Source organism: Artemia franciscana, chromosome 3 (genome assembly GCF_032884065.1).
Source record: "Artemia franciscana chromosome 3, ASM3288406v1, whole genome shotgun sequence".
NCBI lineage: Eukaryota > Metazoa > Arthropoda > Branchiopoda > Anostraca > Artemiidae > Artemia > Artemia franciscana.
The window spans coordinates 23752803-23776893 of NC_088865.1; the positions used below are offsets into that span (position 1 = coordinate 23752803).

Consider the following 24091-nt stretch of genomic DNA (forward strand, 5'->3'; position numbering starts at 1 on the left):
GCAAGGCTTAGGACGCCCAGTCTATGCCATTTTATACTACGTAGAAAAAGATTGTCGCTATAGGGTGAGTACTATTACCTCCTCTCTTATTACCAATAATGAAGGCATAGGCTAGAAAAAATGCCGGCATTCAAGAGGGATTAGATATCAATTTCTACCTCTTCCCTTTCTTAGAACTCATTCTATATTTATCTGAAGGCTTTTGGCATTAAAATAGACTCCCCTCCACATGGGGGGGCATCTGTCCCCTCCATACCCTTTTTATATTTATACGAAGGCTCATGATGAAGATTTAAACAATTTGGACATTGAAATGCACTCTTTTAGGCATCTGGAATCCCCTCCGCCTACACAATGAGGCATTATATACTTTTCTTCGTTCTTTTTATTTGTCTTAATTTACCTTTGGCTGCTCAATGTTACATAAGGGGAGAATTTTCTACGGGGAGTCTATCCCAATCCCAATAAATACATAGAAACTATCAACTCGAAAACATCCCACAATTAGTAAAATAAATACCCAATTGACCGCCAAACGCTTACACACTTTCGAATGAAGCAATGACAACTAAATAGCAGTAACAAAAAAAATGCATACAATTTGTAAAATAACTAAAGGTACGGTCATGCAAGCACTCAAACATGGTAAATTATCTACAATAGGTGGGTTTTAGCTTTATATTTTTTTTTACATACAATATAAAAATTCTGTTTAATAGTACACAGTGAAACTAACTTTTGTAATTTCTGAAGTAAAAAGTTTCAAGAAAAAAGAAAAAAAAAATATAGAATAATATTTGAAAATTACCCTTTCCCCATTATAATGAGAGAAAACCTTGAATTAGGCCCATACGTTGAATTTTGCGTGCGTGTGGGAGCGGGGAAGGTGGACATTTCGAGAGAAGACACGATTTAGAAACAAGGCAGTAAATTAGGAGACCCGTAGTTCCAAGTAACCTTCGACTGTTACTTTCTTAATTTTCGAAACTAGAGAAAAGAAAAACGAGGATATAATAAGGCTGAAATAAAAACTTGGAAAAGAAAATCCCCTTTTCCTTTATAATAACACATCAAAATATTTAGAGAACTAAAACAAATTATATGAAGAGAAGATAATAGTACTAAGCCAGGAATATAAACCAAGTCTAAGCTCTTTTCACATAAATATTAAAACAAAACAAATTCATTAATTAGAAAAGGAAAAATAATCGTTTGGAAACAGGTCGATTTATCAACTTTAACAACAAATCTAATTATTACAGTCACATTGTAGGTCAATTATTTCCAAACAAGTTTACAACAGACCAAAAATAAACTCCTGCCACGATGATCATTTATTAGCTAAGAAGAATTTCGCACAGAACAAGCAAGCGTTTTTTTTATCTTGTTTTTTTCTTCTTCTCTGTAATGGACGTTAGTATCTTTCAATTGTTCTTATTCATGATTGGCAATACTGTTTGTGCATCTCTTTAGAACTATAAGGGCTAACTTATTTGTAAAAAATAGTCTATTGGACTTTAAAGTGGACTTGTCACAAGCGTAAAGTTTTCAGGAATTAATTTACAGCCAAATTGAATCTTACTATGGGAAGTTATTTCAGTTTATATTTTTGAGTTCCAGAAATCAATCCGCTTCGCATTAATTTTGAACACATCGTTAAATCTCACTTCTTATTTGAACTCTGATCTCTAGACGAGGTGGAATATACCAAGTTTCTGCCTTTCTACACTTGTAAACAAACGATGCAAAACTAACAATTCCACAAAATACTATTTTTTTTTCTGTATTCTGTATATTGACAGTCTCTGACAGAACTATTTTTAGCTGCTATCACACAGCACTTGCAGCCATAAAAAAATTGAGACTTTCTCATGCTTTAAGTTTCTGGGAAATTTCTCATTCCGCAGCATATGGTTAATATACCAACTGACATCAGATAATTTCTTAAGTTTGCCGAGTCTGGGGATAGAAAGAATTTAAAAGTCATCCTGGTTTCAGGTAATCCAAATTGCAGCTATTTTCGTTTTAGACAAACAAATCGAGTATAAAAAGTGGTAAAAAGAAATCAGCTTTATGAAATATACATGAAACAACGAGCGTTTATTCAAACTAAAAGGAGTCTTAGGTGTCACTAGTATACCTAGACGATGGTGTTATTAAAAAGCAACAACAATATTCCTGAAGGGGAAGATCGCACGAGTATCAAAAAAGGAGAAAAAATATAAATGAAGCTCTAAAATACATTCGAACTACAAGACAAAGTTTTCACGAAAAAATGAAATCTTTACAACAAATGAATGATTATATACAAATAATTAAAACAAACTATTTACAAAATAAATAAGATGGGCAAAAGAGAACCGTTTTATCAATATAATCCAGGACTTCTGGCAGATCTTAACATAACTAGAGATCTAACATAAAGCGCACCTGCGCTAAGTTACTAAATGATACAGTTGCTACAAGCTCTTAAATGTCTTAAAATAACTTTTCTTAAAATTAGTTACCGACTTAAAACTACACTGAGAGAATCTGAGTTTAAAAAATTGAAGATATAATTTACTACGTTAGAGTGGTATGATTTCAAACTCCATATCATTTACAAATTATAAAAACGAGCATGAAACAATTTCCATACAAAATAATATTCAAAACAGACTTTTAATTAAAAAAAAAAAAAAAAACAAAAAAACTAACCCATCCGATTAACTTAGAATAGGATATTTTCTGGAGGGCCTCAAACCTTGAACATTGTTTTCCAGGTCGGATTTTCCTACTGACATTGTTTTATTGGTTTCTCACCAGAGCTTTTCCCACGGTTCATGTCTAATAGCACCCAACCATGCATAGCACACTCATGAACAATTGTTTATTGTTATTTTTTTTTTTAATCTAAGGGACTTCAACACAACTGACTTATTGAGATGAAGCTTCAAATAATAGTCAGTGACGCCAATTTGTGAAAGTTGAATTACATTTTAAAATAAAGAGAAGAGGCAAATGTGTCATTTTCTTCAGTTACGATACCAAATAACACAATTTTCAATGAAAATACACCGAAAAAGGTATTTCTCTAAATGTAGGGAAGAGGAGGAGATACAACTAGGGAAAAGATACTCTAGGGAAGCCAGTTCAATACAACTGACTTATTGGGATGAAGCATCAAATAATAGTCAGTGACGCCAATTTTCGAAATTTCAGGGAGGGGAATTTTTGTTCAAAATCTAGGAAATGATTTTTGTTCAAAATCTAGGATGAGGAAACAAAATCTAGGGGAAGGGGACATAGTCATATAGTAGAAATTCAAGCGGTTTTGCTGGGAGTGAAAGTGAAAGGATTGATCAACATATGCTCTGCCCTCCAAATTCAGCACACCTCAAGGTTTGGTTATTCACGGTTTGGAACAAATAGCGATAACAAAAGAGTAGAAATTATTCCATTTTTTTTTTAGCTCCAGTTTAACACGACTAAACAGATACTATTATTTGACCCTTTTGCTTACAATCATCAATTGTTATATAAATTTTATAATTAATTTTTTCCGGTTAAGATTAGACTCTATACTATCTCTATAAAATTCAAGAACTGTTTACTTAAATTCTCTGAAGATAAGTTGTTTCTAAACGAACCTTAACTGATGATGCAAATAAGAAACAATATAAAATCCGTAGTTCTAATTTTAGATTCTAAGTTTCAGCGTTATATCACCTAAGGTACATATTTGTTTTAAAAAAGAAAATGTTTAAACTTCTTTTTGCATTTTGTGTAATATATATTTTTGTTCAATCCAGCCTCTCTGTTGATTTAATTCATTGATGATTTCTCGACAGCAGTTGGGGATACTTGGTGCAAGATTGAGTGGTAAACAAAAACTGTCAAAAGCAAAGTCTTAAAGGAAAAAAAAATCCCCCCAAAAAACATTCAAGACTTGATGCAATTCATTAGACGAAATGTGGCTGCTTTTTATATCTAAAATAAATTTAAAAATTTATTTTCATAGATGCTTCTTTTTCTCAGTGAAAATTCCAAGGAATGCACAATTCCCCATCAGCTAAGACAGAATAATAGTTAGTCACACAGACTTTCGTTCCACGAATATTAAACAACGCATCAGCATTGTCTTTCAAATTTTTCAAAAATTCTATCATTTGTCTCGGTGTAATATTATCATCTTTAATCAAACTAAAAAGCCCAAACATTTCAATACATTCTGACCTCAATTCCTCCTCTTCTTTGTGCTCAACTTCATACAAATTAAGCAAATCTAAAGCTTTTAAATGATTCTCAACAATAAAATTCGCAAGCAAAGAAACAGGGCTTGAAGATGGCGTTATAATCTGACCAGTAGGTGTCAGCATTAGAGGGCCGGCAGCTGTTTCAACAACCAATTGTAAAGACGATAGATCACTAGGAAGACCACTGGGAAAGGTGCGTCTGCACTTGAAATCACCAATTGCTGTCAGTAATCTTTTCAGTTGAGATTCGTATTCTTCGGCTAAGAGTGAAGGCCCAAATCTTCTTCTTGTAACTTTAATATCACGAAGGGCTCTGCAAATAAAATTATTATTCCGTATAAAACATCGCCAAATTCCATAAAACAACGGAACAAAAAAATTTTAATTCATTTTTCTGAACAGTCTTATGGAGCAGCCTAAAGGGAAATATTCCCCAGTTTTCCCCGGCGTGTGGAAGTGTGCATATGCTGATTCTTTTATTGAGATATATCGCGCCATAAAACTGAAAGATGTATCCAATGTTTTAATGATTTTTGCAGAAGACAAATATAGATTTTGTCGCCTCCACCATATATTAATTTTTTCGGTTAGCTGAGAATGTTTTGACAAAAGGAACTGAAACATTTGCTATTCTAATAACAGCACAGCTACTATTTCCTAGGTGCCATTAAATGAATGCGGCTCTGCAAGTGTGGCCAACGGGCACTAGAATGGGCGCGTAATGTGGTCACTATTTCAACTGTTGGGCTGAGAAACTTAAAATCGAAAAGGAGAATGAAATTTCAGAAAAATGTAATTAATGTAAAAAAAAAGATATTCCAAGAAGTAGAAACAGTAGCATACGCTTAAGATTTACTTTACATTTTTAAAAGAAAAGTGTTTAAATCTGAAGTCTGGAAAATAACCTACGGAAAAATAGATGCCAATTTTTAAGGCTTTCAATCAAGGCCTTATTCAGGAGGGGGGAGTGGGGGTTTAAACCCGCCCCCTGACATTTTTGGCCAATGATTTTTTAGCGCTAGTTTTGCATAGTTTTATAAATACATGTTGCATAGATTGAGAAGCAATAACTATTTTTCACTTGAAGTTTCAATTTTGGTCTTTACTTCCGTCAAAAACTTCTTTTTTAAACTTATTTTCGTATACTTTTTTACAGTCATATCCTCAGTTTCCAATGGAGTGTCTAATCACTACTGTGCTCAAAGATCACTGGAAAAACAGAAGAAAAACCAGTTGATTCTATTAATATAAGTATATACAAGGCCGTACCCAGGGGGGCTAGGGGTTGCCCCCCCCGCTTCAGAGGTTTCGCGTTGAAAATATCATCTTAAATACAACCAAAAAATTGGTATTTTGATAAATTTGATTGCCGGTGTTAAACTTTTCATATTATTGAAAAATCAGGAATTTGCTATTTGAAATGCTTATTTGAGTAATTATCGCTACTATAATTTTTTGTTCAGTTTGAAAGATTTATATAAAATCAGCAAATTCTCGCCCTCCCTTGCAAAAATAGTGAATTCATAATTTTTTTTTATACAATAGTATGGTGTAAAAACTTTTTCCCTTAGTCATAGGGGGAGTAAAAACAAAACAAATATACATTTAAGAAAAGCCTTTCTTAAATGTATATTACCACTTCCCTAAAAAAAAAAAATACCTGATTTGCCCCATCCAAAAAACTTTACAAAGTTCGCGCTTTCAAAGCCAATCGACTTTCACAGAATATTGTTTGTTTTCTCTGTCTAATAAATACATCTCTTGTTCCTCATTGTGGCAGGGCTTTTAGAAGTGAACATAAGAATACAGCATACCAGAGAACCCTATTGAAGAGGTTTCAAGCTCCTATGTTCAAAAATGTGGATTTTTTTTTTTACCAGAAGTAAAATAACGGATGCGTATTTAATTGTTCTTGTTTTCCCCACGAGCGATCGTACCAAACCAGTGGTCCTAGAAGATCAAGAGCGGACTCATCTGAAAGGAAATAAAAAGTTCTAGTTCCCTTTTTGAAGCGACTGAAAACACTTGAGGGCAACTAGCTACCACCATACCTTTTTTCCCCCAAAGATATCAGATCAAAATTTAAAGTCAACTGATTCGTACATACATCTGCGAGTGCTGATGTCAATTGCCGACAGTTGTCTCTCCGACTGAAAGCCCAAACACCAGTGCGAGTGAAGCGATGGCTTATATCGAGAGAGAATTTCCGAGCGAGCGATGGGAGGCTCTTAGGGCATTTATACATAGTCAAATCGGCATACCCGTTTTGTTTGTCCTTATAGGATGAACTATGACAAAAGGAAACAAATATAACCTTTGTACTAGCATATAGCATTAAATTCTTCTTTCCTAACATTTTGAGCCAAGAATAAATTGAAGCTACATGTAGGAACAACAGGTATAAACAAGAAGTTACCTTGAAAGACCCTTTTCGCAGCTGGGAATCCTACTTAACACCCCATCATATCTTCCAACATTTTGTATCAATTCAAGCCAATTATGTCTAACTTCTCCACTGTTCAATGATACATGGCCAAACTGGTTGACACCCGTTTCACTGCCAATTACTAAACTTCTATTTTCCAATGCAGTCATCGCGCTAGGATGATGAGATGCCAGACACTATAAAAACGATTTAAATCAATATTTTTTCTTGGCCGCACTTAAATACGTTCGATACTAAAATTGTCCTATTGCAAGTCTCGGCGTCGGCTGACGGTCTCAAAGACAAAGAGCTCATTAGCAAATTTTTCTAGCATGACAGGGAGCAATTTTGGTATAACTGATAGGGGATCTTAGAGTGTCCACAGTTCAAAAAGCTAACGGGAGACTAGTTTAAAACGAAGTAAACCTATAATCTCTTACTAATTGTAAAGCAAAATCAGCTGTCAAATAATTCAATCAGACTTTTTTTGAGCTGATTTTTAATGTTTCCCAAAATATTTTTGGGGACTGCTCTTTCTTGAACTCTAAGAAGAGAGCTCTGCTTAATTCAATCAAGAAACAAAATTTACGCTTCCTAATGATGGTAGTTTCATTAAATCTGAATATTTCTATCTCTGGCACAAAACTGGAGAAGTTAAATGGTTTTTCTAAGATCTCCAGAAAGTAGACGTCGAATTTTAGTTTTCTGTAGCTTATTCGGATCTCTTATCAAAGCTATAAAAGTTATGACAAGACCGCCCAATCAACCCTGTATAGTTCAGCCACCCAAACTAAAAAAGCTTGTAATGGACAAGATAGGGCGATTCTTTAAGGTATCGAGCTATCTTACGACGTCCAAACTAACACAAAATACGAAATGTAATAACTCAGGTCTGAGGCGTCAGTGACATTCTTCGGAAGTAGGAATAAAAACAATGTAAATATCCGTGAAAAATGAGTTTTAGAATTATATAAAAAAAAACATTTACACATAATAACCTCACACACACACATACACATACACAAACGAAAACCAAAAAATTCAAATAACAGCAACAAAGCTGATACACGCATGTCAACAAAATGCACCCTGATCGCAAAAAAAAAAAAAAAAAAAAAACACTTGGAGGGAATATACCTGAACCGCAACTATCAAGAAGATTCACAAAGGATAGTTTCAAATTTATATACACAATGTATTTTACAACGGTCACAAGCTGCGTAAGATAGACCACCAATAGTTAATAATGCTCTCTTACATTGATCAGCCCCAAGACATCCGATTAAGGATAGATTGGGCGCCAGTCTACACTAAAATGAGCATCCACTTTTCATGTCAATGCAATCTTCTACTTTTTTTTTTTATCAACTATAATATAGATTTATCACAACAAATCCACAGGAAAAATTCCCAAGATGGGGAGGGGGGGGGGGGAATATTAGACGATCCAAAAGTATGTTTTAACATTATATTTCCCAATCTATCGCAGGGGACCTTCACGCTAGTCTTGCGAAGATTTCACCACAATCTGTATGCAGGTACATTGTCAGATTGGTTGGATAAATATCAAATATAAACTCAATAGTTAGTGAGGGAGAAAATCCATGGCATGTTAAGGACTCTTCCTGGAACAAACTGGGAAACAATCAACAAGAGTGTTAACACACGGAACCAAGAATGCAGACAATTTATAAGCTCTATGTCTTAATATTTTGTGCTCCTCAATATTAAATTCCAGAAAAATAATAATAAAATCAACTACGCCATGTTCCAACAGTTTTAATTTTAATGTTTATATGTGTTCATATTTAGCTGAATGAATCATGGAGACCATGCATTGGATAGTTCGTTGACTGTCTTTCTTAAATTTATCTGCCAACCCTCGAGACTGTTTTTGGTTGAGAAAATACTATTTCACTTTTTTCTTAAAAGTATTTTTATAATACAAGGGTAAACCATCCTTCAAATATTATTTCTGCAGGATTCGGAGCTCTGGTGTCTAAAAGCTTGGGAATCTGTTAAAATTATCTCAGAGACCACAAAGAATATTTTGATTTCACTATTCTTCAAATCTCAACTCAAACAGGCCTAAAAAAGCTCAAAATATTTCTAGGCTTCTACAAAATTATTCGTAACCATAAAATTCCGCAATAGTTTTCAATTAGTCCTTGTTAGAAACTTCACCAGCTTACATGCACTCACAAAGCTGCTTACTTTACCAATGCAGCCCAATCACAGATATGGGTTTCAATGGCAGTTGATCACATAGTAAGCGCACTTTTTGATCCTTTTGCTGAAAACCTTTAGTCTAAATGTAACTTAAAATTTTAATATATTTAGGGCCCCGCGAAAATTCCAATCAGGCCCTGAACCTAGTCGATCTGGCCCTGGTTGTCTATAGCTGAGTCCTTTATCCTTTTTTCTAGTCATTCTTATCCTTTTTCTTCCTATTGTGAGAGACTTTTCTTTTTCCTGTTCTCATTTGCTTTTTTGCTAATTTGTTCCTTTTCTTGCCAGTGTACAAAATTAACTAATGTCTGTCAGATAGAGTATTGATGTTACTACATGCATTTACAGTGAACTAACTTGGTATCTGACCATTTATTGGATTGGCAGAAACGTTTGAAGGTTTATGTTTTCTTTAAAAATAAAAATAAAAAGTTACAAACATAATTATTCTTTTATGAAACATAGTTTAAAAAAAAGTAACTGTAGTCAACTTGATTAAAACATTTTTTAAGTTAGCTGTTCGCTGAGGACCACCACTAAAGACTCCTGTTTTTTCTTTTTTTTTTACCAGTTTCCCAAAGAATATCTGACTATATATTGAATTCTATATAAAAATCATTCATACATTTTATAAAATGACGATAAGCAGGGTCATATCATTTTTCTTTACCAAAGAAGGAAGAGAGTGAGTTTTATCTCTGATGAACTTTGTCAAGTGGTGTTGAATGTTTTTCTTTTTTTACCTGCATTTGTGAGACAAATCTACGACTTGCTGGCATTTTTGTGATCCATTTATGAGTTGGGAAACTATTTGGAGATTTAAAATCGGGTACTTTTCCTCTTGCTGATGAATATCAAAATCAATCAGCCTGATTTAATTAAAAAAATATGTGCTTGCCAGAAAATGATCAGGTGCTTGAAGGAATTAACAGGCAATAACTTTTAAAATTATTTTAATCAGGTATACTTCTGATATATATATATATATATATATATATATATATATATATATATATATATATATATATATATATATATATATATATATATATATATATATATATATATATACATTTATGCATATAGCACCGGGAGACAAACGGATACGCGGCAGGCTTTTAAATACTGATTTTCATTGTCACTTATCTTCTATTCGAGGCTGTTGCCCCAGTGAAGCAACAGGTTGAATTAAATCATCCTCCACTTTTTGTATTATCATGTAACCATTCGCATTGTTGTTTGCGTCTCGCAATATTTCTTCCAAGGGATCCAATGATCTAAAGGACGTGCAAGGTGCTATTTAGCAGCTTCATTGGGGTTTAAAAAGTATATTTGGCCATATGAACGTGGTTCAAATTCACCTTCGGGGGTCTATGATGGACGTGCCACTAAAATGATCTTATAGCAAATTTGTTCAGCTGCTTTGAAGCTGAAATCATTACGTCTATTGATGGTTTGATCATCATTTACGTTGAATGAAGCTAAAGCAAAACATGAGTTCAACCTTCTTATATGTTTGTGGAACTCCTTTGAGAACAAGTGATGTCCTGCAACAAGCCAAACCAATTCATTTGGAAATGAATAGGTAGCAAAGCAATTCAACCAAGCAGGCAGCAACTCTCAAATATATCCCCTTTGTTGGCTACTTTTCTTGCGGGAAAATGGAGGACTCCACAGTGAATACATACAATGTTGAAGGGTCCCAAGGACATATAACTAACACTTGCGTAGTTTACGAAATCTTTGTAGGTTTTTACTGGTTTTCGTTCTACAATTTGCTGGCGTCGAAGATTGCAATGGCGTTTTTCTTCTAACGTGGTATTTCTTTTTTCTTCACTTTCATTTTTGACTTATTCTGTCATTTTCGACACATTCTGATACTTGCTTTCACGTGTCTAATAACCCTACAATTCTCTGTTCATCACTTTCATTTTTGATACTTCTGATTCTTGCTGTTGCTTCTAATCCTCACAGTAGCTTATATCCTAACTGCACTTTCCTTTGTTCCCGCTGTCGTATATCTTCTAACCAAATATTTCTTTGTCTTTTGCTTTCATTTTTGATTTGTTGCAATTCTCTCTGCCATTTATCTTGTAACAACATTTTTTTTTGTTCTTCAATTTTGTTGACTCGTTGTAATTATTGTTTTCGTCAGTATTCTAATTGCATATTTCTTTTTTCTTCATTTTCCTTCCTCATTACTTCAACCAAATTTTGTCAATGCAACTTGCCTTACCTGCTCGGATTTTCCCACGTGCATTTAAATCTATCGGGTTGTTCTCTTTATCTTGTCTCATTTGACTGTCCAGTTTGGAGCTTACGTTTTTGTCTTCTTTTGTCCTTTTTTGTACTAACTTTGAGCTTACATTAAGTAACTTTTTTGTCCTTTCGATCTTATGAAACTGCTGAAAATACATTTTGAAATCAGATTCACTGAATATGAATAAATGAATTTATATGTTGATAAGTTTTGTTCTATAAAATCTTCTAAAACTGTTCGAAAATTTAATTTCCTTGCGTCTTCAGTTATAATCAACATAATTGCTAAACTATTTAATCTTACATGACTCATTGTTTATAGCAGAAAGTTTTTTAGTTCGTTTTAGCCTAGAAAATGATCTCTCTCCAGAAGCAACGCTTGCGGGAATTGTTAAGAATGTTTCACAATTTCGAAAAAAAAAACTATTCAATTTGATGGCAGCGCGGGACCCGGTTGGGCCCAGTCGTTCCAATCGCCCATTATCCGGCCCTATAGATAACAAAAATTCACATTCAAAAAAAGTAAACATGTATTTTTTTCTAAATCTGATGAATCTAAGAAAAATTACAAGTTCTCGAGAATTGCAAAAATTGCAAGTTCCAGAGTGTGCCCTAACGCCAACTAATGCTACAAAGAATGAAACAAGTGGGAATGAGAACAGATAGGTTAGAGAGATAAAAAATAAGGTAGGGATAGTCACCACAGTAAAGCCTCAATATTTGAGTGAGTTAAAAGAGTTAAGTTTAATAAAAAGCGCCACTTTCTTTAGTAACAGCAATTTGAATCTCTTTCATCCATTTGTATAACCGACTTGCAAAAAGTAATGCATTATTTAATCTTGAAATGCAGGGCAAAAAGCTTTTATGGCCAGTAACCTCTTTCGAATTTTTAGAATTTTGAATCATATAAATTATACATAATTTGGATCCTTGCTGCGGTTAATAAAAAAAAAACGTTACCTTCAGACTACGAAGACACCCTTTGAAATGTTCAGTGTTCCAGCCACACTCCCACTTTAAGTCTTTAAGTTTCAGCTCCTTTAAAAGCTCATCAGACAACTGTTTTATTTCATCACGAACGGCTTGACCTGCTCTCAAAACTTCCTTTGATTTTTTTGCATTTGCTTCTAACCACCGAGAGAGATTGGCCAGGCCATCTTGCTCCTTCTTAGTTTTAAACTCCACATCATCCCAAAACCCTGGGGTAAAAGATTCTGCATAACTAGCTGATTGAAACTTCAACATTTGTACTTTATTTTCTTTCAGATTTTTGGCAGCATCTAATGGCAAATCACAAGCTTCCAGGATAGATTCAACTGTTGATTTTATATTCTTATTATTTAGTTTTACTGTAATTGGTTGAAATATATTTTCAGGTTTCTTTTTCCTTAAGAAGAACTTCAAATTCATCACAGATGGTACTTGTCCTCTTTTGACCAGCCCATCCAGAAATCCATTGAGTTGCTTAAGAGAATTCTCGTTCACTGCCTTTTCTCTTGGATGATTTCCAAAGAAATCTGGATGCACAGCAAAATAAAAAGGTCTCAAAGCCGTGCTAACATCACCAGAAGAAACGCATCGTTGTTGGAATACGAGTGGCAGCCGCAAGTTTCGAATATTGAAATGGCACATCTTTGAGCTACAGCTAGAATAATAAACAAAGCGTGATTATTTACTTAAAACAAAACACAATTCTTCATAAATATGTTATCATCTGTAAAATGCTATTTGAGCATTTTAAGGGCGGACTTTTGAGCTTGTGAGTTAATACAACATTTGTAGTTATGTACTAGCTTGCTTAATGTGCTACTTGATAAGCAAATTGTCTTTGCCTAGTTATGTTTTCGAAATTGAAATAATTTGTCAAGAGTATGCCCCTTTTCGGTGAAAAAAAAGCATACCCTTTACATGTGTACAAACTTATAAAGTGCTATGTCCTTTACTACTTCTACTAACAACTCACAGCAGCACCAAACAGTAACATTTCGGGAATGTCTTAGAGCATTAAGTTGAAACTTTCAGGGCACGTTAAAAGGGATATTGAACAAACCAAAAGACATGTGTATTCTACTACTATTACCACTGCTATTGCTATTACTACTGCTGCTACTTATACAACTACTACATCTACTGCGACAACTTGTAACTGCGACTAACGAACGACTATGACTGTGGCTAATTTTACTGCGAATACGTATGACCGCAACTACTTGCGACTACAGCACCTTGCAATTATATATTCTTGTGACTGCAACTACTTGCACCCATGACTGCGATTTGATACGACTGTGACTGCGACTACTTGCTGTGACTCCGATTGCTCGAAGTTGCGACGACAACTGCTTGTGACTGCAACTATTTGCGATTGCGAGGGTCACTGCTTGGGACTACAACTACTACAACTACTGTAATTGCGACTTTGACTGCTACTTCTATTGGTACTGCTACAACTCCAGCTACTATTACTAATACAACTATTGAGCTAAATTGAAAGAGTTTAAGCGAATTGAGGTTGCCAAATGATACATAGATGCAATATCTCAGTAACAGAATAGGTTATTAAGCTAAAACTTTCAGGGAAAGTTAAGAAGGATGTAAAAATAAATCAAAATACACTATTTGAATTCAGTTAGTCAAAAGGGCGTCTGTGTAATATCCCAGGAACAGCAAAGGGTGTTATCCAGAGAAAGGGCAAAATTTGCTATGGGACAGGGGACAGCTGCCCCCTCCATGCCCAAGTTTGCCCCCCCAGCTGAAATTTTGTTTCTGTAAAAATCTTGTCAAAACTAAGATAAGCCTGCATAATTCAAGTATCCAGAGAAACAAGTTAGTTTCTTTAGTATATCTTTGCTTTTATGGTAGTAATACATGGATCATTTTATAGTTTTCACTGTCATTTTCACTTAATTTGGGAAAATTGGATCCAGCTTTGCCCCCCTCCCCCAGAATTTTACAAAATTACGCCAGTGTTCCAGGGCATGTTGTTACAGAAATTTTTACCAAAATACAATACATACATCCAAGCTTGTCAAAGGGCGCATCTCCAACATCTAAGCAATGATTCAGTTTATTAAATTGCAACTTCCAGAGCACGCTGAGGAGGATGTTGAACTAAATGAAAAAGAAACTATGTGCACCTAGGTTGTTAAAGGGGCGTATATGCAATATCGTAGGATTGGCTAAGGGTATTAAGTTAACCTTTCAGGGCATACTAAAGGGGATGTTAAGCTGAACCAAAAGACACCATGTGCATACGGATGGTTGGAATGGAAGGACATACCTGCATTATTTCAGGAACAGCTAAGGGTATTGAATTAAGATTTTCATGCCATGTTGAGGAGAATGTTGAACTAAATAAAAAGACACTTTGCGCATTTAGCGTGGCAGAAGTGTTTATCTGCGATACCTCAGGAACACCTAAGAGAAATAGGTTGAAACTTTTTAGGGATGTTGAGGGGGATTGTTGATTAACATTCGTCTATATTCAGGGTTATAACTACAATTCATGGCAATGTCATCACTTACAACTAAGGGTGGCTGTGGTGAGATGCCTATTACATATTTCATGTTTTTTCAGATAGAAGATGTTTAGAAGCAGTTGTCTTAGGATTTTATCTTGTAATAGTTTATGTGTTTCAAAAGGTAAAACAAAGAAGAACAACAGTCAAATCTGGAAAAACCAAAGTCTTGTACAGACTTCAAAATCATTCAAGTTGAATTTCAGTGACAGCTCTGTTGAGACGCCAACAGAATTTATTGGTTAATCACCAAAATAATAAAATTAGTAAGGACTGTCCCTCATAACATAAATATTATCTTTCTTATATTTTGACGGGTATTTAATTATGTAATTTTGAAAATACTAATCAATAAAAGTCACAAGATGACTTTAATGGGAAACTATATGCTTGGAAGAATTTACTAATTCATATACTTTTGTATTGTCTACTGACATTTGAGCTTTGGATGAGTTAAAAAGAGATGGAAAGTCATTTAAGCAAATTATAAAAACCATAGGTCTGAGACAATTTCAGCATGAAACACCGCTTAGAACATGTACATGCGAAGATTAGTAAACTCCAATGTACACAGTCATTGTTCTACCATTAAAACAGTATGCAACTTAAGATAGAATATCTGTCCAAGGATTCTTCTGTTGAGAAAAAGGTCCCAGATGCAGTTAACAACAAGCCTTTCCATAGCTTTAAAGAATACAGAAACATTTTAAAATGTTATGTAATTCGAGAATCAGAATTAGAACCTCAAAAAGGTTTAATAACTGCAGGTTAATGACCAACGCCAATGTTAAAAATATGATTGAACAAATAAGTGATATGATCAGATCCAGAGAAACTATCAAGACCTACATTATATTTGCTTATAAGCTGGTTAGTTCCTCAAGTCTTTCTTCTTTACTATAACTTGAATCTCTAAATGAATGAAAAATAGAAACTTCAGAGACAAATCCCTAATTAGGATAAAACTAGAAAGTTTATTGCAAACTGATACCAAGACTTTGTAGAAAAATTCTGCTTTATCCTAGTCATCATTATCACTTGCATCTGAAATTGCATCAATGAAGAAGGCTCAATGAAATAGTTAAATTATGAGTTCAATGAGTTATCAAGTTCATCAAGCCAAGTTCATTTACTTCTAAAGCTCCTTTGGATTGATTTGTGATTTTGAAATTACCAAGGGCCTGAACAACTCCCTCCCAGTGAATAGAAATTAATTAAGTTGACATATTCCTAGCTTCTTTAAATGAGTACTATGATCAGTGTTTCTGTTGAGCAGGTAATTAAAGTGGACATTTTCATGTCTAAAAGAAACTATTAAAAAAAATAAACTGCCAGATCTTGACTAACCATACCTTGTAGAACCACTACCCTGAGATTGTGTACATTGATTTGATTCTATTTAAATAGTAACATGACACAGTCACTTTTACCAAACAGCAAACGATAATAGTTCGTGACTCTGAAAAATCAACAAAACTAGAATTAACACTAAAATTTAGGAAAACACAGATTTCTGAATATGATTAAGTAAGATCTTTTTTTTCTTTAAAGAACTCATGATCCCAAGCTGCTAAAAATTTTAAGGCCTGGTTTACCTCTAGTCCACCAATGGAGGTGTTGCATCTCGCAAAGCTGTCATTTGAAAACTCAACGTGGCCTGTCTCCTCTGGTAGGTTATCCGACTCTACTGTGTTTCTGCTTGTTTACTGTATTGGCTTGGTAAATACTGGCACAAATAGAAAAAATTATTATATTTTCAGAGTTTGCTTCAAGTTTAACGGTACTGCCACCCCATCAACCAGATTATTGATAGGGCAGAAATCTACTACTACTACTACTAATAACTCACTGCAGCACCAAGCCGCCTGAGGCCAACACAGCTACGCACGCTCCTCCTCCAACCTAATCTATTTAAAGCCTCCCTCTTTACACCCTCCCAGGAAGTTCCCATTTCCTTTAAATCCTTATTTATGACATCCTCCCAACCCAGACAAGGACGACCTGCTTTCCGTGTAGCCCCAGACGGTTGGCCAAAAAGGACAATCTTCGGTAATCTGTCATCCTTCATCCGTAGAACGTGGCCTAGCCATCTCAACCTTTCTTTCATTATAGCCCCAGAAAGCGGGATTGAACCACACTTTTCGTACAACCTACTGTTTGAAATACGGTCAGTCAGCCGGGTACCCAGAACAATCCGTAGGCAATTTCTCTGGAAAACATCTAGTAAATTTTCATCTGCTTTTCGGAGTGTCCATGCTAATATCAGATAGGGCAGAAATCAGATAGGAAAAATAAGAAATTATTATTATTATTAATATTTATTGTCAACCAGGCTTCATACAAAAAGAAAAATGACAGAATGCTACAAAAAAAAAAAAAAAAAAAAAAAAAAAAAAAAAAAAAACTATGACACCTTCTACACCTAGTGTAGAAGAAGTTTTTTCAAAGCAAGTTTTGAAATATTTTTCGGTGGTGTTTTTCCATAGCTTTAGCAACCGCTATAATAGGATCTGCTGTATGAAAATAATGATAAATTATTATTATAATTAATATTTACTGTAAACCAGGCTGCATACAAAAAGAAAATGACAAAAAAAAGAGCATTATAAAACTATGACAAGGTAATTAGTGTAGAAGAAATTTGTTCCAAGCATGTTTTGAAATCTTTTTGGGTAATGTTTTCCATAACCTTAGCAACTGCTATAATAGGATCTGCTATATGAAAATAATTGATGAACTTTGGACTATATGTCTAAATTAGATATCACAGTAGGTATTTTGCAAAGCAGAAGAAAATGGAGCAGATTTTCAATCTATCAGCATGTGTGAGAATCTTTCAGAAGGTTCCGATCTAGAGGATGTGGGGGAGAGAAACAGTATTGTACAATGTTGACAGTTAACAGCAATTGAAAAATCTCAGCAGAAACTATGGAAGGATTTGAAGCTGATACACATCATTTGACATGTTCTGTTAGGTGATGAAAGAGCATCCAATGGGAATACAAAGATAAACAATTTGGTCAGACAGAGAGATCTTTGAATTTTCAAGTAGGCTACAATTTCATCAGGAAGTAGATCTTTCCAGTTAAAAATCATTACATCAGACTTTTCAGCATTGAACTCAAGACCAGATTTAAAGTATTCTGTTTTAAAGTTTTTGAAAGTTGTAGAAATTCCGTCTAAAGTTTGAACACAAGGCCAGAAAGAACGCAAGACATCTGACACTGGTCTTCAGCTTTGAATACATATTTATTGAGAAAATAAAGTAAGGCAATGACATCTTTCTTGGCTCCTTTCTTAACTGGTACACTTCTATCCAGCAGCCTTGCCATTCCATCATTCTTAAGAGGGATTTTAAGTTGGTCTTGTACCTTATCATGCATATCCCTTTGAGATCTGATAATAGCCAGATTTACTCCTCTTTTATCAGCCCTTAATAGCTAAAGGGGGTGGATAAGGGAGTCAGGGTGCTGTAAACATCATGACACACCAAGGCAAGAGAACTACCTTTATAAGAAGCATCATGCAGAGCATTAGCAACAACCACAAGAGCATCCGCACATCCAATGCCATGTTGAAATCAAATTGGCATGGAGGCATGCAACAATTCTTCCAGCTCTTTCTTGAACAGTATTTTATAAAGCTTGCATAAACTGGTTGATATACCTATGTGTCTGAAAGATGTGCATTTATTGGAGTCTTTTCGTTTTTATGACACTTGGTATCTACCAAGTGCTTTTCGTTTTTTAAGAGTCTTTTCGTTTTTATGACACTTGGTATCTACCAAGTGATTAGAAAAAATTTGAAAAAATGAGGTATTTTCAACTTCCAAATGGGTGATCAGATCTTGAAATTTGATAATTGGAAGGATATCGTGTCTCAGAGCTCTTATTTTAGATTCTGACCAGATCTGGTGACATTGGGGGGAGTTGGAGGGGGGAACCTAAAACCTTGGAAAACGCTTAGAGTGGAGGGATCAGGATGAAACTGGTGAGAAAAATAAGCACAAGTCCTGGGTATGTGATTGACATAACCAGGATGGATCCACTCTCTTCGGGGGAGTTGGAGGGAGGTTAATTCTGAAGAATTAGAAAAAAATTTAGGTATTTTTAAGTTACAAAAGAGTGATTGAATCTTAATAAAATTTCATAATTAGAAGGACTGCGTAACTCAGATCTCTTATTTTAAACCCCGACTGGATCCAATGTCGTTGGGGGATTTGGTGGGAGGGGGGGTGGAAATCTTGGAAATTAATTAGAGTGGAGAGGATCTGGTCCAGTTATGCCAGCCACGTATCTTAGACGTGAGATACGTGACTGTATTGACATGCAAACACATTTCCTAAATTTTGAAAAAAAACATTGATATGGCTCAAAATTCTACTCAAATAACAGGAATTACATTTTCAGAACTAAAGGCAGAGAAAAAACAACTAGTAACTGAAATGAATTAGAGTGGAGAGATCAGGATGAAACTTGGTGGGAAGGATAAGCACAAGTCTAAGATACGTGACTGGCATAACCGGACCGGATCCTCTCTCTTTGGGGGAGTTGAGGGGGGGGGTAATTCAGATAAATCAGAAACAATGAGGTATTTGTAACTTACAAATGGGTGATCAGATCATAATGAAATTTGATATTTAGAAGGACCTTGTGCTTCAGAGCTCTTATTTTGGAAAATGAAACTTTCTGGGATGAATCTATAGACCAAAGTATGTCCAAGGAAGGTATTTTGAAGCAAATACCTCCACTCCTTCTCCCTCTAGAGGGCCCTGACCTTTGATGACCTTTAAAAATATGTGTGTTACAAAAGTGAAACCTTGCAAAATATATCTTCTGCTTAATTGAAGTTTAACAAAATTGTTTTCAGCTTCATAACTTTGCTCAATTCCATTTTATAAGGTTTTAAAGATATGCAAATACATTTCCTAAATTTTGAAAAAAAACATTGATATTGCTCAAAATTCTACTCAAATAACAGGAATTACATTTTCAGAACTAAAGGCAGAGAAAAAGCAACTAGTAACTGAAATGAATTAGAGTGGAGAGATCAGGATGAAACTTGGTGGGAAGGATAAGCACAAGTCTAAGATACATGACTGACATAACCAGACCGGATCCTCTCTCTTTGGGGGAGTTGGGGGGGGGGGTAATTCAGATAAATCAGAAACAATGAGGTATTTGTAAATTACAAATGGGTGATCAGATCATAATGAAATTTGATATTTAGAAGGACCCTGTGCTTCAGAGCTCTTATTTTTAAATCCCGACCAGATCCGGTGACATTGGGGGAGTTGGAGGGGGAAACCGGAAATCTTGGAAAACATGGAAATTGAGGTATCTTTATCTCATGAATGGGTGATCGGATCTTCATGAAACTTGATATATAGAAAGATATGATGTCTCATATGCACCATTTTCAATTTGAATCGGATCCGGGGACACAGGGGGCTGGAGGGGGGAAACAGAAATCTTGGAAACTGGAAATCTTGGAAAACGCTTAGAGTAGAGAGATTGGGATGAAACTTGATGGAAAGAATATGCACAAATGATAAATACATGATTGACATAATTGGAATGGACCCATTCTCTTTGGGGGACCTGGGGGCTGTTAATTTGGAAAAATTAGAAAAATTGAGGTATTTTTAACTTAAGAATGGGTAACTGGATCTTAATGAATTTGATATCCAGAGGAGAGTGGATATATGGAGCACTTAGACTAGATCTTTAACTATTGGACATTTGGAATTACTAGAAATTGTCCTCAAAATGCCTCTACATAACTTTTCAGAGGCAAGATTAAAAAGATGCTTAAATGTATCATTATGGTAATCAGTAGGCAAATATACATTTTAGATAAACATGTTATCAACTTTGACGACAAAAAAGTAATCACTGCAATCTGCAAGCACCCAATGAATAGCAGATTTCATGCAAGTTGCAAGACCTCCCAAAAGTCTACCATCAGCACAATTTTTCTTAGCAAGAGTAGCATATAGGTGGAATTTTCTATGCTATTCAAAAGACCAAAGCTTCACTGATTTAAATGATGCTCTTACACGCAAATGTAAAGAACTTAACTGAATACTTAGCTGTATGCTTTTGTGAAGAAATATGAGTAAAGCTTTAGTCTCCCTTATCTTGTAAAGTAAAGGTCAGCAACCATAGGCTAATTCTTTGACAAATATTGCAAAATTTATCCTGTTTCATTGGGATTAGAATTCACTGAAAAAGCTGATAATGTGATTAAAATACCATCTTTAAGACAGATGTGTTCACTTTGAACTATGAACCTCTACAGATGAAATAAATAATAAACAGTGTTATTTATTGGTAAACATTGTTTTAAGGTAAATATACCATTTCACCCTCTTTTCAGAGCTTTACCAAAATAAAGTAATCTCTACTGTTCCAACTGAATGCCAGATTCTCCACCCTTAATAGGGGTAGATATAGCCTTTGGTAATATAGAACAAATTGCTTACTTTCTTCACAAACTGGCTTGATTTAGTATCATGAGCCTGGTGCCTACAAGAAACAAGAGCAAAGGTATAGTATAGTGCAGAAATAAAAATTGGAAAAAACAGAATTATGCTAGTAGATTCTTTAGTCAGTACACAAATTCTGTTGGGGCTGACAACATCTAAAGGAGGTATGCTAATAAAAATAGTTCCATTAGAGTGTTATTTTATACTCTCGCCAAATATCATGGTGGCTTTTCTGGCAGTGCTCCCACCCCCTAATGGCCCTAGACATAGTGCTAATAATATATTTCTCTCTTGATTTTACCTTGTGACATGCCATGTGTTCTTTGTTAACTGGCTTTCTCATATTCTTGACCTGGTCAAAAACATTCTGCAAAAATATTTCAATACAATTATTTGACAAATATATTATTTGAAAGGATTTGAAATGTGGATAACAGTAGAAGGAAACATGATAATCTGATTAATAGAAACATACTGCATGTTGTATTTAAGAATCCAAAGGCTATACCTGGGAGTCTCTGGGGGGGGATTTATTTTTAGAAAAGCAACCATGATATTTGGAAAGAACATAAAACAAAGAATCTAATGGGATTAGTTTCGGTAGATATATAGTGGCAGGTCACTTCTGTTAAAAAAATAAAAGTTCACTAGGAGTAAGACACCCAGTAGTAAGACAGCTAATAATCATTTCATCACTTTAAAATCTTTATTATACCTCTAGAAACTGGACTGTTTCACTATTGAATTAGTCTAAATTGTCTTAATAAGAATTTGATTAGCTTAAAATTTTGATTATGTACAGCACTCACAATTCCAACATACTGTTAGTCATTAGTGTAGTATGGTCTTGGAAAATACTGTCAAATCTTCAACATAGAAACTTAGTCAGAAAAAAGAAAGTATCTAAATTGTCAACAGACTGAATCTTGGCTAGGTTTTAATCTAAGACAAGTGTTGGGAAGCAGAATAATTGTATTTAAATAGGCTAAGCTGTAGGGGTCGTTTTTGTTTAAATTAGCATATTTAAGAACAAAGTTTTCTGATATTGTAGTCACCCAATCCCAACAAGCAAGGTTCACCCTCTTCTGATTTCCAAGTCTTAGAAATTTGTTACTTGACATACCTATTGAAATTTTGACAAAACAACATTTCACCTTAATTTTCAGTTGTCAGTTTCTCTAGTTTTAGTTCTGAAAATGCAATTCCTATTTTTTGAATAGAATTTTAAGCCATATCAATGGTTTTTTCTAAATATATGAAATGTTTTTGCAGATCTTTGAAACCTCATAAATTGGGATTGAGCAAAGTTATGAAGCTGAAAACAGTTTTGTTGTACTTCATTTAAGCAGAAAATCTTTTTTGCTAGGTTTCACTTGGTTTCACTTATTAGACCTTATCACTAGGTTTCACACTTATTACACAAGGAATTTTAAAGGTTATCAAAGGTTAGGGCCTGCTAGAGGGAGGAGTGGAGGTAGGTACTTCAAAATAGCTTCCCAGGACATACTTTAGTCTGTAGACCCATCCCTGAAAGCTTCATTTTCCTAACATAGCTCTTTCCAAGATAGCAAAAAGTAGCTAAACTAGAATTTTACCACTGCTATTTCAACTATATATTGAAAAATATCAAAGCCAACAGAAGAAACACAGTGGATAGAAAAAAAGAGAAATTGTTTTGAATTTCTTATCCAATTAGCCTAATTGTGACAAATCCATGCTTGCAGATTATCTAACTTTGACAAAATGGATTATATAATGACATAGTAAGTTGGAAAACAATCATTTAACCTGTTTTAGACAAAAAAACACAGAAAGATATTATCATTTTCAAGGGGTCAAAAAAGACTTAAAACTGAACTTACAAGAACAGCAATTATTATATTCAGAAAGAGCATAAAAATGGCATTTAGAGGTATTTTCACTTTATTCGTAGGTCAATAACTGCTCAATATTTATCATCACTGCAGTATAAACACCAAAAACAAGAGGAACAATAGGGAATTCCTTTGCAAGATAGTGGGAAACTAATTAGAATGAATATGTCCAAGAGGCATCCTCAACAAAACATATATATATCAGAAGAAAAACTTACAACAAGATTCAATCAATGTAACTGAAATGCATTTTTCAAAACAGTCCCAGCATCCTTACTTTAGCAAAGTTGAACCAGGACTGATAAATAAATTGTGATGAAACAAGGCAATTAATTGAAATGAACAAGAATGATTAAGAACATGTTTTTAGTGCCAATCTTGCTTTTTTGGTTGCTGGTTTCATAGGTCTATTGACAAGTTCTGTGTTAATATCTATTGGTTACCAGTTACCAGTTGCTTTTTCTCTGCCTTTAGTTCTGAAAATGCAATTCCTGTTATTTGAGTAGAATTCTGAGCCATATCAATGTTTATTTTTGAAATTTAGGAAATGTCTTTAAAACCTTATAAATTGGGATTGAACAAAGTTGTGAAGCTGAAAACAATTTTATTGTACTTCATTCAAGCAGAAGATCTATTTTACAAGGTTTCATTTTTATAGCACACATTGAAGGTCATCAAAGGTCAGAGCCCTCTAGAGGGAGAAGAAGTGGAGGTAGGTACTTAAAAATACCTCCCCAGGACATACTTTAGCCTGTAGACCCATCCCTGAAAGTTTCATTTTCATAACCTAACCCTTTTCTGAGACAGCAAGAGGTCAATCAACCAGAATAAAATTAAATAATCAAAAATTTCTGAATGCAATAAAGTAAGAATCTATTAAACCACCTAAGCAATATGACCAGCAATTACCAATTTTCTTACCCAAACACCTGCCTGAAAAATGTCACGTACGCAACATAAGCATTGTATTTTTTTTAAAATTTCCGTGTTACCAGCCCCGTGTTCTTTTACTTGTCCAATTACTTATCCGACTAATCCAAGCGTTCACTTGCTAACCCCCAATA

The 24091-nt window shown here is 34.5% G+C and overlaps 1 protein-coding gene across 6 annotated transcripts; it reads right to left on the reverse strand.

Annotated features, from left to right (window-relative positions):
• Positions 1-593: 593 nt before the first annotated feature.
• On the reverse strand, positions 594-24036 carry LOC136025049 (T-cell activation inhibitor, mitochondrial-like). 6 transcript variants are annotated; one of them, XM_065700727.1, is made up of 4 exons: positions 23949-24036; positions 12109-12793; positions 6652-6857; positions 594-4548 (listed from the first exon to the last, which is right to left on the reverse strand). In XM_065700727.1, the coding sequence occupies exons 2-4, from the start codon at positions 12778-12780 to the stop codon at positions 4014-4016; spliced, it is 1413 nt and encodes a 470-aa protein (XP_065556799.1). In that variant the 5' UTR covers positions 12781-12793; positions 23949-24036; the 3' UTR covers positions 594-4013. The 6 variants fall into 6 exon arrangements, with proteins under 6 accessions (XP_065556799.1, XP_065556801.1, XP_065556804.1 ...); XM_065700729.1 differs by having other exon boundaries at positions 23937-24012; XM_065700732.1 differs by having other exon boundaries at positions 23979-23999.
• Between the last annotated feature and the right edge of the window lie 55 nt (positions 24037-24091).

Bases quoted from the DNA above. Each gene is read 5' to 3' on its own strand.
- LOC136025049 (XM_065700727.1), bottom strand. From the start codon at position 12,780: ATGTGCCATTTCAATATTCGAAACTTGCGGCTGCCACTCGTATTCCAA. The intron at 6,858-12,108 runs GTAACGTTTTTT...TCGTTTTTATAG, and splicing joins GGTGTCTTCGTAGTCTGAAG to TGTCTGGCATCTCATCATCC. The intron at 4,549-6,651 runs GTAACTTCTTGT...TTTTATTTGCAG, and splicing joins TGCGAAAAGGGTCTTTCAAG to AGCCCTTCGTGATATTAAAG.